Source organism: Lynx rufus, unplaced genomic scaffold (genome assembly GCF_022079265.1).
Source record: "Lynx rufus isolate CCGP_SWC_20201006 ecotype Redwood Valley unplaced genomic scaffold, mLynRuf1.p SCAF_2, whole genome shotgun sequence".
Classification (NCBI taxonomy): Eukaryota; Metazoa; Chordata; class Mammalia; order Carnivora; family Felidae; genus Lynx; species Lynx rufus.
The window spans coordinates 157963269-157980274 of record NW_025814834.1 but is presented as its reverse complement, the minus strand read 5'-3'; the positions used below and the strand labels follow the sequence as shown (position 1 = coordinate 157980274).

Genomic DNA, 17006 nt, shown 5'->3' with positions numbered 1-17006 from the left:
AAATTGTTTCAGATTAACATAATGTAACACTAGAGAAAAACCAGAGATACCACTGAACCAGGCTCACAAACCACCCAGACTCTAGGAATCAAAATACATGGCAGAGAGAGAAGTAGCCTTACTGCTGGAGCCCAAAGAAATTCTGAACATGGAAATGATTATTTAAAGTTTGTATTTGGCTCCTATGTTCTTTTGGTGCGAGCTTCCCCTTTTTATGTTTATCTGCCTTACACCTGCCGGATTCCTTGGGCCCTTATTACACCCAGCTGCCAACTTTCCTATTCGGTGTCACATCATGTAACAAACACTTTCTATTGCAACAGGTGAAAGCATACACACTCATTAGAGTAGTAATGTTTGAAAAGTTCACATACCTGCCCTTTCATGAAGGTTTTCTGAAACCTTTTTTATGCACACCTCCACTAATGAAAAGTAATGGCTCTAAGAAAGTCAGTTACGAGGAAAGTTTTAGTCCTTTTGGGCCAGTCTCAAATTGCTACTATGAACATTGTATTTTGGAGCTAACGACATAATCCTAATCATGATCTTAGCTTCTCCCTAATATTGATAGCTTTTGCTCATAAGCCTGAAAACTATAGGGCCTACATAAAGTGAAGAATGGGTAGAAATGTGTAGTTTATTTACAAACACCAACTTTCATTTCTTACTACTATGGAACATCATGTTACATAAAGATTTATGAGTTGTAAGACTAGTATATTCTAATAAAATAATAATTCAAGATGAATACCTGCTTTCCATGTTTCCTAAATCTGGTTGCAGACGAATAGTCTCTGTTGTAATTTCCACTTTCCGCACACTTCCAAAAAAATCAGTTATCAGGACATTTTTAGGATCCCTTTGAAAAAGATCAGTGCGATGTCCAGGGGTAGATACACATAGACTTTTGGGACAGACCTGAAACTGAAAAAGATATATGTAACAATAAATACACACATATACATACAGCATTTATTAAATCAGTAACACAGTATAGTAGACTGTTCTGTATTTTTAAAGCTCTCCCAACCTGAAGAAGCTACTGATTCTAAAGATTAAAGTTTCATTGCTATGGTAGTACATGACATTCTAAGAAAGCTATACAGACATTAGAACAAGTAATAAAAAGGGAAGCTGGCTAGAGAGGGAAAAAAACATTCAGTTTTTTTGAATCATATGCTACCAAATATATTTTGGACGTTAAATTTACTGAGAACTCACATGTAACACTACAAGAAACATTGTGGGTTTTTTGCAACTACATTCGTCTCAGTGGGGTGCTCTACCAGAATGTTTCATTTTATTATTATTATTTTTTTTTCTTTTAGAGAGAGAGAAAGTGCAGTGAGGGAGGGGGGGTGGGGAGAAAGAATCTTAAGCAGGCTCCATGCTCAGCTCGTAGACCAACATGTGGCTTGATTCCATGACCCTGGGATCATGATTTGAGCCAAAATCAAGAGTCAGACGCTCAACTGAGTAAGCCATCCAGGAGCCCCCAGAATGGTCTTTCAAACATTTTCTAATCATGATGCTTCGTTTAAAAAACAAAACAAAACTTTAAATTCAAATAAAATATTACACAGTAGCCCAAAATATAAAAGATGAAAGCAGAGCTGCTCTGGAAGGCAGGAAGTTGAAGTACAGGCACCCCTCTCCCCCCTACTAGAGAGGCCCTTTGTTCTCCTGCTGTGTATAAATTCTATAAATTAAGTAACTTTCTTAGTTTATCCATAATGAAAATAAACTCAAGGCACATCCAGACACTCTACTGCTCCAAAGAATAAAGCCTGAAAACCATGACTTCATCTCTACATTGATCTCACAATAATTTCTATGTTAACCTTACCCCTGATATTCCAGATCAGTGAATTACCAAGGATAGACATATAGTCATTCATTCACTCAGCAAAGGATAAAAAATGTTTACTACATATATTTCATACTGTTATCTTCCAAAAAGGATACAGAAGTTGATAGACATGGTCCTATCCTCAAGCCTTTAAGCCACATCAGAGATGAATAAACATAACAAGGTAGAAAAAAAGGTGACAGATTCTGCTTCAGAAAAGGATAAACTTTTTATAGGTTGAGGATAAGAAAAAAGAGGGAGTGGGATTTAAGCTATTTTCTGAAGGGAAAGGTAGATTATAGATGGGAAATAGCATTCTTTTGTGGGAGTGGTGACACAAACAGATGGAGGCACAAGTGGGGAGGGAGGAAGCCAGGACTTTCCTGTGGTGGACGGAGTGTGGTGAGACTGATCCTGACAGCCACAAACACATAGGCCAGCCGACCTGTGACAGTACGCATGTGCAGTCACATGCAGAAGGGAGCCCTTAGGTCCTCAGGCCAGGGACACTAGAGCCTGGCTACTTGGTTTCTGTGCCGGCGTGTGACTCCTGCCCCAACACCAGCCTGCCATTTGCAACCCTGCCATTCCCGTGAGAGGGTGTACCATTCCTAGAGATACTACAGTACCAGGTCAATGAGTGCAGTGGATGGGGCAAGCTCTTGTTCCACCTCCCTGCTCCAAAAATCCATTTAATATACTGTCCTCGGATAGAAGATATAGTAGATACCAAACTTCTAAAAACAAATATTACACTCCATCTTAGCTGAAAGGCTGAGAAACAATGGGAAATAACTCTCTTACTAAAGGAGTGGCTGCAAAAATGTGTAGGGCAAATAACCTAGTTGGGCAGGAGCACAGGACATATGAAGAAAACCATGACAGGCCTGCTGGTAAGGGCCTAGGGCCTACAGTATTTGCCCACCTGTGGAGACAAGACCACATGCAAAGGTAATCGCCAATATGATGGGATATGGGTGGGGAAGGGCAGAGCAGCTAGAATTTAAACAAAGTGATCTAAGCACTGTGCTAAGTAATTCGTAGATATTCTCATTTAAGCCCAACAATAACTTTGAGGTATATCAAAATTATTATCTCTACTTTAAACTACTAAAAGATTAAGTAATTTGCCTAACATCACAATGCCTTCCTGGTTCAGGAAAGCAGGAAAAGGAAATACAAAGAGATCAGGACATAAATTAAGAAGCAGTGAAGGCAAAAAGGGTAGGGAAAGTAAAATGCCAAACAGATTTTACAAGAAAGTAAAATGCTAAACAGGAAGGATGATACAGATGAAAGGTTGCAGAAACAAAGTAAAAGATAAAACAAAATAAACAAAGATAAGATTGAAGTCCTATGTATACTGAAGGCATTCCTGTATGAGCAACTTGGTGGGCTTTATTAAGTACCAGCAGAAGAAAGCAGGAAAAGCACAGTGGAATGAGCTTGGGGAACAAGATAAAAAGTAGTATCTTCTTTGCTGCTAAAATCATTGTACTTCACTTTCTTTGAGGTTATTCCTTCCTTCAAGAAAATTTTATCAGGGGCGCCTGGGTGGCACAGTCGGTTAAGCGTCCGACTTCAGCCAGGTCACGATCTCGCGATCCGTGAGTTCGAGCCCCGCGTCAGGCTCTGGGCTGATGGCTCGGAGCCTGGAGCCTGTTTCCGATTCTGTGTCTCCCTCTCTCTCTGCCCCTCCCCCGTTCATGCTCTGTCTCTCTCTGTCCCAAAAAAAAAAAAAAATAAAAACGTTGAAAAAAAAAATTAAAAAAAAGAAAATTTTATCATATCATTCTGGTTTCCTTAGCCTTACCAACATTCACTTTTCATAATCTCCTTCACTTACAGAATCTCCACACTCTAACCAGATTATATAACTGTCAAAGACAAGGATGATGACATATTCCAACTTTTGTGCCTCTGCATGTATCCCATTTTCCTGGAATATGCTATACTTCTCTGCTTCCAAACCTGAAAGTCTCTCTCTTCCAAGAAAAATTTTAATGATCAATCCCACTGGATTTAAAGGAATCATACAAATGTGCATTGTCATATCTTTTCATTCATTCAGAATATTCACTGAAAATCTATAAATATACTAGGTACTATAATTAAGTTCTGGGGGTAATAAGATACATAAAGCATGGTTCTTATACTGCTTATTTAAGAAGCTGAAAGCCTCGAGGGAACGTCACAAATATAAACAATTACAGAGAAATATTAAAAGCAAAAGTATCTTAAAGGTACATAGCAAGAGTTAGATGTTCACAGAGGAGAGAGATTACCTGGAGGATCCAGAGACTTGAGATAATAGGCGATACTCTATAAATGTGCTTTGCAACAGTTACCAATGACACTATAAATTTTTAAGGGGCTAAGCACAATGTCTTCTAATTTTGCTGCTCCTGAAGCACCTGATATAGTACACTCTGAATACGGCTGATACCCAACACATTTAATCTAACAGAATAGGTATTAGTTCACAACATCTGGAGACATGCCAATTCACTATAATATTTAACTTCAAGGAAATGGATCATTCTTACTGAACAAGATTAAAATAATCATTCAATTAAAAAAATGGAAGTGGAAAACAAGATATTAGTGAGGAATGTTTATTAAAAACTACACACACACAAAAAATAAAAAAATAAAAACCACACAGCAACTGTGGGCAAAAACAAACACACAAACAAAACAGGAGTTTCTTCAGTCTTTCCTGTATGATTTCAATGGAAGAAGTTATTATTTTTTAATTTTTTTCCAATGTTTATTTATTTTAGAGAGACAGAGTATTTTTTTTTTAATCCATTAGACATCTATTTGAAGTGTAAAGTGCATATATGGTAAACTTTTGAGACAGTGTGTCACATATTAAGTAAAATATACAATGCATAATTAAAAATGGGAATAAACTTGGGGCACCTGGGTGGCTCAGTCGGTTGAGCACCCGACTTTGGCTTAGGTCACGATCTCACAGTTTGTGAGTTCGAGCCCTGCGTCGGGGCTCTGTGTTGACAGCTCAGAGCCTGGAGCCTGCTTCAGATTCTGTGTCTCCTCCTCTCTCTGCCCCTTCCATGCTCATGCTATGTGTCTCTCTATCTCTCAATAATAAATAAACATTAAGAAAAAAAAAAACCTTGGGGCGCCTGGGTAGCGCAGTCGGTTAGGCGTCCGACTTCAGCCAGGTCACGATCTCGCGGTCCGTGAGTTCGAGCCCCGCGTCGGGCTCTGGGCTGATGGCTCAGAGCCTGGAGCCTGCTTCCGATTCTGTGTCTCCCTCTCTCTCTGCGCCTCCCCTGTTCATGCTCTGTCTCTCTCTGTCCCAAAAATAAATAAACGTTGAAAAAAAAATTTTTTTTTTAAAAATTTAAAAAAAAGAAAAAAAAAAACCTTTTTTAAATAAAAAAATTTTTTAAAAAAGGGAATAAACTTAACCACTATAGTAACTGGAATTTAGGTGACTATAGTTTTCTTATAAAGTAGCATTATAACAAGATTTAATTTCCAAATTCATATTAAGATTTAACAGGCATCAAAATATATAACCTTCAAAACGTAAGAAATAGTTCTATGTTATCAAATATGATAGCTCACAACAGTGGTTTTCAGAATTTTGCAGAACTTTTTTTATCTTAGAGAGAGTGCGCATGAGTGGGAGAGAGGGGCAGAGGAAGAAAGAGAGAGAGACAATCTTAAGCAGGCTCCATACTCAGTGCAGAGCCTGACGTGGGCTTGATTCCATGACCCTGTGATCATGACAGGAGCCTAAATCAAGAGTCAGATGCTCAACAACTGAGCCACCCAGGAGCCCAGAACTTCTTTAATTAAAATAAAATTATCTAAATGGTAAGCCCCATCTACTTGGCTTCCCCTTCATTCTCCCTGCTCCACGAAGGCAGGGACAGTGTCTGCCTCTTTCACTAGGATATAGCCAGTGGCTGGCACTTAGCCAAAACTCAAAAAAATGTTTGTGAATAAAAGAACAAGTTATAAATTAATGAAAAAATAAGAGCAAAAGTCATTGATACACAGTAATTATCCAGGCTAGAATTGTTTCAAGCTTTTTCTTTTGCTTACTTTCAAGAGCAACTTCAGAGTAGATCTAATTTAAGGGTACAATCAGTATAGAAAAGTCAAGAAAAAAGATTGAACTAAATTCAAGAAGCCACATCAAAACACTGTACTAGAAGTTGTAGGGTGGACACAAATATGTAAGAGAAAATCCCTTTTCTCCAACATCTTGTTACACTCAGTAAGTTCAGAAAAAGGCAGACTATGATAAGTGGTACAAAAGAGAAATAAATCTCTGAAAAACTTTATTTATCTTACTTAAATCCAACAGGGAAGAATTATGGGGCTATTTCCTGAAGGAGGTAGGATCTGATTTGACTCCCAAAGAATAGGCAGAATTTCAACAGGTGAATCTAAAAAAAGTACATTTCTGGTAGAGAAAAGAGCATGAGAAAATGAATGAAAACAAGAAAGCACCTCAAGGAATTTAGTTGACTTTAGTTGGAGTAAAGCTTGAGGCCTCCTGTAGTAAAGACAGAGATATTACTGTAAAGGGAAATTCAAAACCATTTAAAAGGCTACCATTCAACATATGAAACAGTACCCCAGGAGTACGGGGAGTAAAGGACTTCACTTACCGCATTAAGCAGACCTATGTGCTATAATCAAATCAAGCAAATACTTACAAGGTCATTCATATTAGTTTGACTAGCTGGATTAATTTCTTCCAAAAATTCCAAGACATAAAATGTATATCTATCCATAAGGTGGACTCCAATTGCAGGATCAGGTTGATGCTATGAAAAAGCAAAGCATATACAACGGCATATTATTAAGCCATAAAAAAAATGAAATCTCGCCATTTATGGCAACACGGATGGATCTTAAGGGCATTATACTAAATGAAATATGTCAGAGAAAGACAAATACCATATGATCTCACTTATACATGTAATCTAAAAACAACGACTAGAACAAAAACCAACCTTATAGATACAGAGAACAGATTGGCGGTTGCCAGATGAGAAGTGGGGGTAAGACCAAATGGATGAAGGGAGCCAAAAGGACAAACTGCAGTTATAAATTTAATAAGACATGAGATGTAATGTACAGCATGGTGACTATCGTTAATAATACTGTATTGCATATTTAAAAGTTGCTAAGAAAGTAAATCTTACAAGTTCTCATCACAAGGAAAAAAAATTCTGTATGTATGGTGATATGTTTTTTTGTTTTTTTGTTTTTTGTTTTGGTATTGTGACATACGTTAACCAGACTCATTGTAGCGATTACAATATATACAAATATTAAATCATTATATCGTACACCTGAAACTAACATAATGTATGTCAATTATACTGCAATAATTTTTTTAAAGCAAAGCAGAAGAAAGAAGTATATGTCTAATCTCATCATTTTAAGAAAATGTTTTAAATGCAACAAAAATTTCCTTCTAAGGTGTTAAAAAGTCTGAGACTAAAAAAAACCCAGATATATTCATAAAGCATACAAGTGACTTCCAAAATAGCAACATATTCCAAAGACAATGCAGTTCACAAATGGGAAGAATGCACCTACCGAGAGCGAATCTTCTCCCACTTGGCTACTAGCTAAAGCCATTATGTTAGGAGAATAAAATCGTTCGTACATGGATGCTCCTTGACAAGTATCAATAATAAAGAGCAGCTCATTGTAGCTGAAAGAAAAGTGGTAATATCTTTGACATGAATCATGCTGTTAATAATACATTGAGTAATATTTTTATAATACTTGCATAAGATGTTGAAGTCTTGAAATCATATCTTAGTCATTTCATTAAAAATTTGAGAGTTTTCAGAATTCCCAGTACAAATTTGATATTAGAAATACCAAAGCTATAATCCTGTCCAGGGAAACTACCTCAACAAGGGAGTAGTGGTTGTACCACAAAGTGGCTGCCTCAACTCTTTCCCCCTCCCTTATCTTGAATCCAAATGAATATTCAATTCAAAAACCAGTTATTTGGCACCCATGCTGTCCTAGAAAACGAGTCCAGGTTCAGGAAAAAATAAAAATATATGACTTAGTATACTCAAAAAGCTTAAAATCTAACTGGAAGAGAAACATATGAACATGTAACTAAAGGGAATGTGGTAAGAGTTACAAATAGCTATTAGAGCCTACAGTAGGCCTCACACTAAGCTGGGGATACAGCAGTCCCTCCCTGCCTTCATAGAGCTTCAAGTCTAGCAAAATCAAATGCTCTAAGAGCATAGAGAAAGGAAGAGAGGGAACTGTAAAGAAAGGCAGGTCAGGGAAGGGTGATGTCTGTCATGGGCAAGGAAGGGTGAATTATTTTAACTAAAAAAGAAAGGAATAGCACATCCCAGAAGAGGAAAAAAGCTGTACTACGGCACCTAAATTTGAAAAAGTGTAATTATTTGGGAAAAGGAGAATAGCACTATGTAGTTAACATTTACAATAAATTTGGGAAGATGGAGAAAATTAGTTTCAAAAATGTAGGGTAAGGTCAATCTATATTTTAAAATGTATTGCCTAGCTGGTGAAGGTAGGGAGCAGATAGAAACTTTTTTCAGAAGTTTTTCAGACACTGGATCTAGGTAAACAGCTAACATTGCACCTAGAAAAGAAAACAAGGAATCTTCCACCATAATATCTAAGCATGTGACAAAAGGAACAATTCATATGGCATATTTGTTCTGAGACAAAATCTGAGGAGGCCCCTGAAGATCAGAAACATCTAAGGTTATGAGGGGCAGTATACTAGAACAATTCAGAGAGTCAGCCCTATGACTGGACTTTGGAATGAATTCTAGTGCTGGACTGACTACTTGTGTAAAGTCTAGCAAGTTACTTAATCTCTTTGTGCCTCAATTTACTCACGTGTGAAAACAGGAATAATAATAGTATCTACCTCATGGAGTTATCATTAAAATTAAATGAGACAGTACATATAAAACACAGTGCTTAGTACCTAGTATATATCCAATAAATGTAAGCTATGAATAAGATAAAACTAGTACCTGGCAAAAGTTTCCTCTTCAACACCTCCGTTCATTCTTCTTATGCATATAATTCAATATTTACATTTAACATGCAGCACAGTTGTGTACATACACTAGATTTTAAACACTCTGAAGGCAGAATAAGCATCACATTCCTGTCTGTGCCATGTGTTTAGAAGGTAACCCAGAAGTTTTTATTGAAGAAAATCAAGTTAAAAGCACTTCTGCTGCTTTCTATTCTCTTACTTTCATTGACAACTTTCAACTGGGGGGGGGAGGGGATGCTTACCATGGATTACTAACAACATATCATCCTTAATGTGAGTTGTTACAAATATTATATTAATCGTAATTTCAGCATTTTCTTCCAAAGAAGAAATAATGTATTGCTCTCATGTGGAGGGTCAGAGAATGTACAAAAAAGTAACAACAGGCTGAAGCTGGAAAATAAATATATGTTCACAAACCCTGTACATAATGGGGAACTTGACTGTGGGACTCTTATTTCCTCCAAAAACAATGCTAAATATAACAGACAGCTGATCTTAAAAGGTTAACTTTTTTTTTAATACTCTTTAATGACACTGAGGTTTCTTTTAAAAATAATTCAGTTCAGTAGAAATAACAAACATAAATCTAAAAGAGTAGAAGAAACTATTAAAATAAATTAAAATCTCATAAAGTAAGATCTACAAATCCACTAACCATGGAAAAATTAGGTATTAATTTATCTTATGAAAAGTAATCATCTGCTAATTACCGTCTTTTTTGCCACATTTGCTCAAAAGCATCTGCAAGTTCTATGTTGGTAATTTCTTCAGAATCTTGAAATTTCAAGAAACCATTTCCACCATGTCCTTGTAGGAAGAGTTAAAAAGATCAAATATATGCTTTTTTTTTTAAAAATACAAACTGCATACATCCAGATACAAGCATTTACTTCACTCATGGCAGTATTTTAATAGCATTTGTTATTTTACACTCTAAAATTAAAAGTACTGTGAAAATGAAAAATTTAATTTTCTATTATACCAATTAAAAACAGAATAATGATACACTGTGCAAAAAAATAGATCTAATATCTTTTAAAGTTCTCATCATTTTATCATATAAAAGCACATTTATACTTTTGCACTGGCTTCATTATTATGTCAGAAGTGAGTTTCCATAAATAAATTTCTCAAACACCAGGCAAATACTGTGGTGAGAAAGAGGTTGCAAACACTAGCTGGTGCCATAGTACGCTAGTTCTATTCACGGTGTATACCGGGAATGCTATTACTACCAGGAAGTGTCATTCCCACATAAAAACCAAAGTGTTTACTGCCATCAACCACTGTCCCATGAGAGCTGACCAGAAGATTGTGACCTTTAGAATACAGGGATAGAGCCAGTCTGTCTGGATTCAAATGCTAGCTTTGCCACTTAATGACTGTGTTAACTTGGGCAAATAACTTAAATCTTTCTATGTCTCTGTTTCTTTTGCTGTGAAGTAAGAAACATATCAGCACCATCATTAGCATGCCTATAAAGCTCCTTTGTGCAGCTTTTTAAAAGGTACTTCCCACAGGCCATCAAAGTAGAAAAACCTGTCTACGTCAATGGCCCCTCAGAACACACTGCAGTCCTGTGAGCTCAAACTGGACCAAAACTAAATCAGAATTTTAGGAAAGACCTGAGTATTTGCATTCAAATAATCTTCATACACACTAAAATTTGAGACTCCATCAACAGGAAACCATTGTAAAGTTTCACACAAAGGAAGGACAGATTTGCTATTTTAATTAAATACTTTAGTAGGATGATTAACAGGAGACAAAACTGAAGACAAAGCTATAGCCAGGATCCTAAGTAAAAGGTAGTAAGTTTTTACCAGGGTAATAGTAAAAAAATAAATAAATAAATAAATAAATAAATAAAGATCATAAACTGAGGGACAGTATATCATACTGTTTCCAAATATCATTTCAAGTTGTCCTATGAGAAAAGAGAACTACAAAACAAATGTTTAAATTTCTTTCCATGAAGATTCCTTCTTGAGAAGAGTTACAATATACTCTCTTACTAAATATTTACATTCTGAAATTACCAGTCATATAAATAAGAATATTGCTCCTATCATCAGAAAGAAGACGTTTTGACCGAGGAGTACTAGGTGGGATCCTGCCAGTTAATACCCGTAAAAAATTCTCCACAGTCACCTGAAAAAAAAAAAAAAAAAAAGAAGAAATCAAATGAAATAGAACTCAGGGAAACGTGATAATTTTTTTTTAGTTTTCAAAAACATTCCTCTTTCTTTCTCTATGAATTACTCAGCATAAACTGAAAATAAAACACAAAAAGAAATATAGCACAATTAAATATATACCTTAAATATATACCTCAAAATTAACTTGCTTCCATTAAATACTAACAGCTAACAAAACTACCTTGGGGAAAAATCAGTTAATTAAATTTAAAACTTTAAATGCTATGCAAAATATTGCCCAAAAACTTAAAAATTATTTATCTTTTTTCAAAGGCAATTCTTTGGGAAGATACAAAATATACAAACTTGTAAATAAATCTAACAACATTATAACTACTCCAGTTAATCTGTACAACTACCTGGTGAATTCTAGATAAAATTTGAAAGATAGGTCCATAATGAATCATAAAAATAAAGCCATAATGATAGTTCCATAAATAATCCCTAAATTAGGTATCTTTGATTTTTTAATGCATTTTGTTACTTTAATTATGTTAGGGGTAACTTTAACATGTAAAAAATTCATCACACTTTAAGCCAGATTTCCTAACCTGAAATGTGTGGATCTCTAGGATTCTTTGAAAGCATATCTGAAGTTATATTACACAGATCTGAATTTAAAAAGCAGAAATTCTATCCAACTTTCTTGTCTGACCTTTCCTTAGATCATGAGTATGTAAATGTATATGTGTATGTATGTGTGTTCATGTGTGTATGTATATGTATGTGTATATAATGTTTGGTTTACATTTTTCCCAGAAGAGAGCAAAATGCTAAATGTTTTAATAAGAGTTCTTGTTGGCTAACAAGGAAGGGAAATTTTTGGTTTATATTTTATGATGACTAAATAAACAAGTAAAAAGTCGAATATTCATGCACATTTAATCACTGAACAAATATTCCTGAGTGCCTTCAAAGGGCTATAAGTACTGGCTAGGTGTAAGATACATAAACAGGCCATGGCTTCAAAGAGCTTACAGGCTGGCAGGAGATAGAGTTGATATTTTAAAATTGCTTCAAACAGGTCTGGAGACACCAAAAATTGTGTCTTACTTTTGGTACGCTTGGTAAAAGGGGAAGGATTAGTGAGGAAGACTTCATCAAAGCAGACTTCAAATCTTAAACATATTCACTACCTATTAAATTTAAAATGAAGTTTCAAAGGGAAAAAATTATAGTATAATGTCATCTTTCAAATTTACATTTTGATTTTTAATCATATATGGATAAAACACTGGAAGCATATTAAAAGTGATTACCTCTAGTGGAAATATGGGTGAGTTTTTTGTTAATCATTTTAATTTTTCCACAATTAATGTGTTTACTAAAAATACAAAGCTTGATATTTTAGGTCAAATATGAAACATGAACAATACATTTACTGTAAAAAAAAAAAATTGATACATGAAAACTCACCAAAATACTCTAACATAAAAGCTAAGATAAAGTTGTCCTATCCCAGATATATATATGAAATGTTCATACTGTATTAGTTTTACTCCTATGAACTGCAGAGACAGAATTATATCAATGCTTCAGTGACAGTTATATACAAAGTTTAAAGAAAAAGACTATTTTATTCTATCGCTATTTTAGAGCTTCAAAGTAATGATATCTACATTTCAAAAATGTTGCTAAATTAAACAACGTTACCTCATAACTTCTATAATCTACTTCCACATCATCTCCATACACATTTAGTTCCATATTCTTGTGACTAAACACTGTAGCTGGTTTGGGATTTCTAGGGTTGCATGCCATATCGTCTGCAAGCATCAGAACAATGTGACTAGGAAAAAAAAATTCCAGGAAATATGCTACTTAAATAAAACCAAAAAGTTAAAAGCAGATACATTTTATTTATATCATGAGGCAATTATGTTCATTCTTTTCATTAAAAATAACAAAAATAATTATTGAGTACATTTTTTAAAAGAAATGTTAATTGTTTTCATATCCTTATGTAGTATAAACTTTAAAGAAGGGAATTTAGAACAATCTGGCATGAACTTATCCACAGAACCTGAAATTACTAACTTAAGTTTTATGCCATAGAGCAAAGGGAAGCTGAAAGAGCTACACTATCCTCCCCAAATATTTTAAAAATTTTTAGTAATATTTGGGGCACCTGGGTGGCTCAGTTGGTTAGGCGTCTGACTTCAGCTCAGGTCATGATCTCACGGTCCGTGGGTTCAAGCCCCGCACTGGGCTCTGCTCTAACAGCATAGCACCTGCTTGGATTTTCTGTCTCCCTCTCTCTGCCCTTCCCCTGCTTGCTCTCTCTCTTTCTCTCAAAAATAAATAAACATTTAAAAAAAGTAAAATAAAATTTTAGAAATATTTGACATTCTTAAGACTTAGAGAGTCCACATTAAGCTACGATACTCCAAAAATTTAACTTTCAGAATCTTAAATGCTTAAGAATGGAAACATGCAAGTGCGATCAGTGTGCCACAGAACACACCCCCAGGCCAATCATTGTTCACTGGCTCCACTCCATCTCCATAATACCAGACACCATCTCTTAACTAGATACTGAAATAGTTCGCTATCTGGCTTCCTGCTTCCAGTTTTGCCCTAATCTTACAAGTCATTCTCCTTATAACTACCAAACTGATCTTTCTTAAATAAGTCAAATCATTAAACTAAGTGAGTCAAACCATTAAATTTTCCCATTTAAAATCCTCTAAAGACACATTATAATTAGAGGAAAACTGAAATTCCTTTCATGGTCTAAAGGCTTTCTTAATGTGGCTTCTGCATACCTCTCTAACTGCAGCTCCTAGCATCCACATTCACTATGCTCCTTCCACCCTGGCCTTTCTGTTCCAGAAATACGCCAGGCCCTTCCCACTTTAGGGGCTACTTACTGACGAACTACATTTAGACTTCTCCCAGATCTTCCTATCATTCCAATCTCAGTTAAGCTACCCCATTCTTATTAGGTGTTTATTTTCTATAGGTCATTTATGAATTTGAAATCCTCATCATCTCCCCCCACCACTTCTAGTGGAATATAAGCTCTCTGAGGACAGGGGCTTTATCTGTCCTGTTCACAACTGTATCACTCACACCCAAGCATAGTAAAAGAGCCTGGCATATAGTAAGTATTCAATAAATATCTGCTGAGTGAATGAAACATTTTCATTTTTGCATATATTTTCTTTGAGAGAAGATTATAAAATTTATCTTAAATACTTCTCATCTTGATCTTACCATTAAAAGTGGTGAACATGAATCAGGCAATTCTTTATTCTACCATATACTGAGCTTCCCAAACATAAGGGAAAAATTAAATGTGGCATACATAATTAGTTTGGCAGGAGACAGCAAGAAGAAAGTGTTCTGCTGCATATGTTCCAAATACATTAAAGTTCAAAACTGAAACATTGTGATTTTTCTTGAAAATTGGCTAGATTTCTATTTTGAAAGGGTTCCAACCCTGCCGCATTCAAAGATCAGATCTTCAGCTGTTACTGATTCATGCTCACAGAATTGTGAAAGTTACTCCTCTTAAAATGGAAAAATAGATCTTTTCTTTTTTCATAATTTAAGATGACAAACTTACATTAAGTTATTATCAATCATCTTTTTTGTTATAAGCCATCATTAAATAAGACTGAACTGACTTCCAAATCTCAATATAGGAGTACTACTTTAGGCCATTTGACTTATGGTTAATTTCGCTCTATGAAATGAAATGATTATTAAATATCTATAAATGTCAATGTCAAAAAGTAGTAATTTCAGCTTAAAATGATAAATTCAATCAACATCTTTCCTACAGACAATTCTGAGCCTCCATATAACAGCATCATAACCTTCAGTTAACATAATCAATGTCATTTAAAAAATCATTTTATTTGTGGATAATCACTGAAAAATAAAACAGGACTGGAAACAGACTGTATTTCAAAGACGTAGAAGTCACACCACATATTCTAATTCACTATTTCTAAAACTTAAGAAAGGTTCAGAACGCTTTTCTGAAGAAAAAAAATTCTCACTTGGTCCAAGTGTTAAATTATTTGTATAATAATACTAAAATATAGAAGTGAAAGCAAACTGCTTAGGCTTATAGTTCTTATAAAACTATGAACAAATACAAAATTATAAATCATATTTAAAAAAAACTACCAAACTAATAATACTCTAAAAACATTAACTCCATTTGAAGGATGATGTTATTTTGCTAAAACTGAATGTCTGCTATTGTATTTCACAGGAAAAAGAGATAACATCAGGTCTGGTCCTATATTTCTTTTCTTTTTTCTGTATTTTGATATCTACACTACAATGTAACTCAGTAATACAGAAAATGTTCACAAAAGTATGCTGTACAAAATGTGATTCATAAATTCCTGTTATGTTACTTGACTGTTCAAGATAATCCGATCTTAAGACTTTGCCAATAAACATTCTCCAAACAGCAGTTATCTAACTTGCTGACTCCTTAAAGTGTCTTTGTCACTTGAATATCAGGTTAGTATCACAGCAGTTTTTTTAAGTCTTCACTGAGTGGGTATCAGATCAATCACTGCTGGAATCAAAACCAAAGAAAATAAATCTACACTAAAGACATACTACTATATTCATATAACAACAGCAATCTGCTTTGTATCCTATTAAAACTGAGACAAAATCCCTCAAATATATCCAATCGATACAAGAATATGATATTCTTACAGTCTGGCAATCCTATACGACCATGTGTGATGACTCAACTCTCACTCTATTCAAGGCCCTGCAAAACCTACATCACACAACAAAACATATGGCAATATGGCCTTCTCTCAACACAAAACCAAAAGAAAAAGTGAGCACTGAAATTGTATAAGTTCAAACTGGCTTTGAATCCAAACAGTGTGTCAGTTATTTATATAAGAGTTTCCACATATTTTAAATCATGCATTCCTGTTAGTTAAAAAAATATGAGGGCACACCCATATATACCTACTAATTTGTACATCATACATATTTGCTACTTTAAGTATATATAATAAATATTAGTGAAGCATAACTTCTTTCCTTTTATAGATTAAAAAAAAAACTACTAATATTTTCTTCCCTTACCACTCCTTAGTAGCTGATTTAAAAGAAGACTTTAATCATGCTTATATCTATTTTAAGGACAATTAAAATAAAAATGAAATTTTAAAACTTCTCAAAAAAGAAGGCATGAAACACAATTTGAGAAACATGTGGGGGAAAAATGGACTAAAATAAATACATTCCATTATGTTTGCCAAACATTGAATAAACAGGTAAACCCGGCATCAAGTCTGCTAGGGCCATTCTTTATTCACCTCCCCAAAGTTCCTCCTTGGCCCAATCAGGAACCAGGAACCAATTGGTTAAAAAAAAAAAAATTAAATAGATGAATAATCCTTCATTGCCCTGTATCATTATAGTGTGACATTTCAAAAAGCATACCTCTTCATTTACAATAGACTGGTATTACCTTAATAAAAATTTTTCACTGAAATAAATAAATTACTGTATTGGTAAAAATGTTTTTTAAATGTTCACTTAAAACTGCTATGCTATAGCCATGCTAACTAATCAGATAATTCTATCTGAAAGCATCTTTAGCTACCAGAGCTAGGATCACCAGGCTTATCTTCAGTAATATCAACATCCCAATGTAGAATAGTAGCTGAAATTAAGACAGCAGGAGATCTGAGAATCACAGGGATCTTTGGTGCTCTCTTAACTCTAGATTTCTGGTCATAGGTGTTGCTTTTTTTCCCCCTGATATAAATTATTCAGTATATTCTATATTATTGCTTCTGCAGCAATCTAATGACAGTTGGACCGAGCCAATTCAACAAATTTTGTTAGCTTGATGCCAGAGTAATTTACTTTTAGGCTTTTCTCCCTCTCTCTTCCA

The 17006-nt window shown here is 34.7% G+C and overlaps 1 protein-coding gene and 1 non-coding gene across 2 annotated transcripts in view; both read right to left on the bottom strand.

The window, feature by feature from the left end:
- The window catches only part of PIGK (phosphatidylinositol glycan anchor biosynthesis class K), a 122020-nt gene that overhangs the window by 70277 nt on the left and 34737 nt on the right, over window positions 1–17006 (bottom strand). Inside the window, exons 4-9 of the mRNA XM_047083264.1 lie at window positions 12770–12905; window positions 10958–11069; window positions 9629–9725; window positions 7442–7559; window positions 6550–6660; window positions 752–924 (exon numbers count right to left, since the gene is read on the bottom strand). Of these exons, the coding sequence (XP_046939220.1) occupies window positions 752–924; window positions 6550–6660; window positions 7442–7559; window positions 9629–9725; window positions 10958–11069; window positions 12770–12905 (747 nt within the window). The remainder of the gene's footprint in view (window positions 1–751; window positions 925–6549; window positions 6661–7441; window positions 7560–9628; window positions 9726–10957; window positions 11070–12769; window positions 12906–17006) is intronic.
- Window positions 2445–2635, bottom strand: LOC124516877 (U2 spliceosomal RNA). Its single transcript, XR_006963259.1, has one exon. It is a non-coding gene; the product is annotated as a U2 spliceosomal RNA (small nuclear RNA).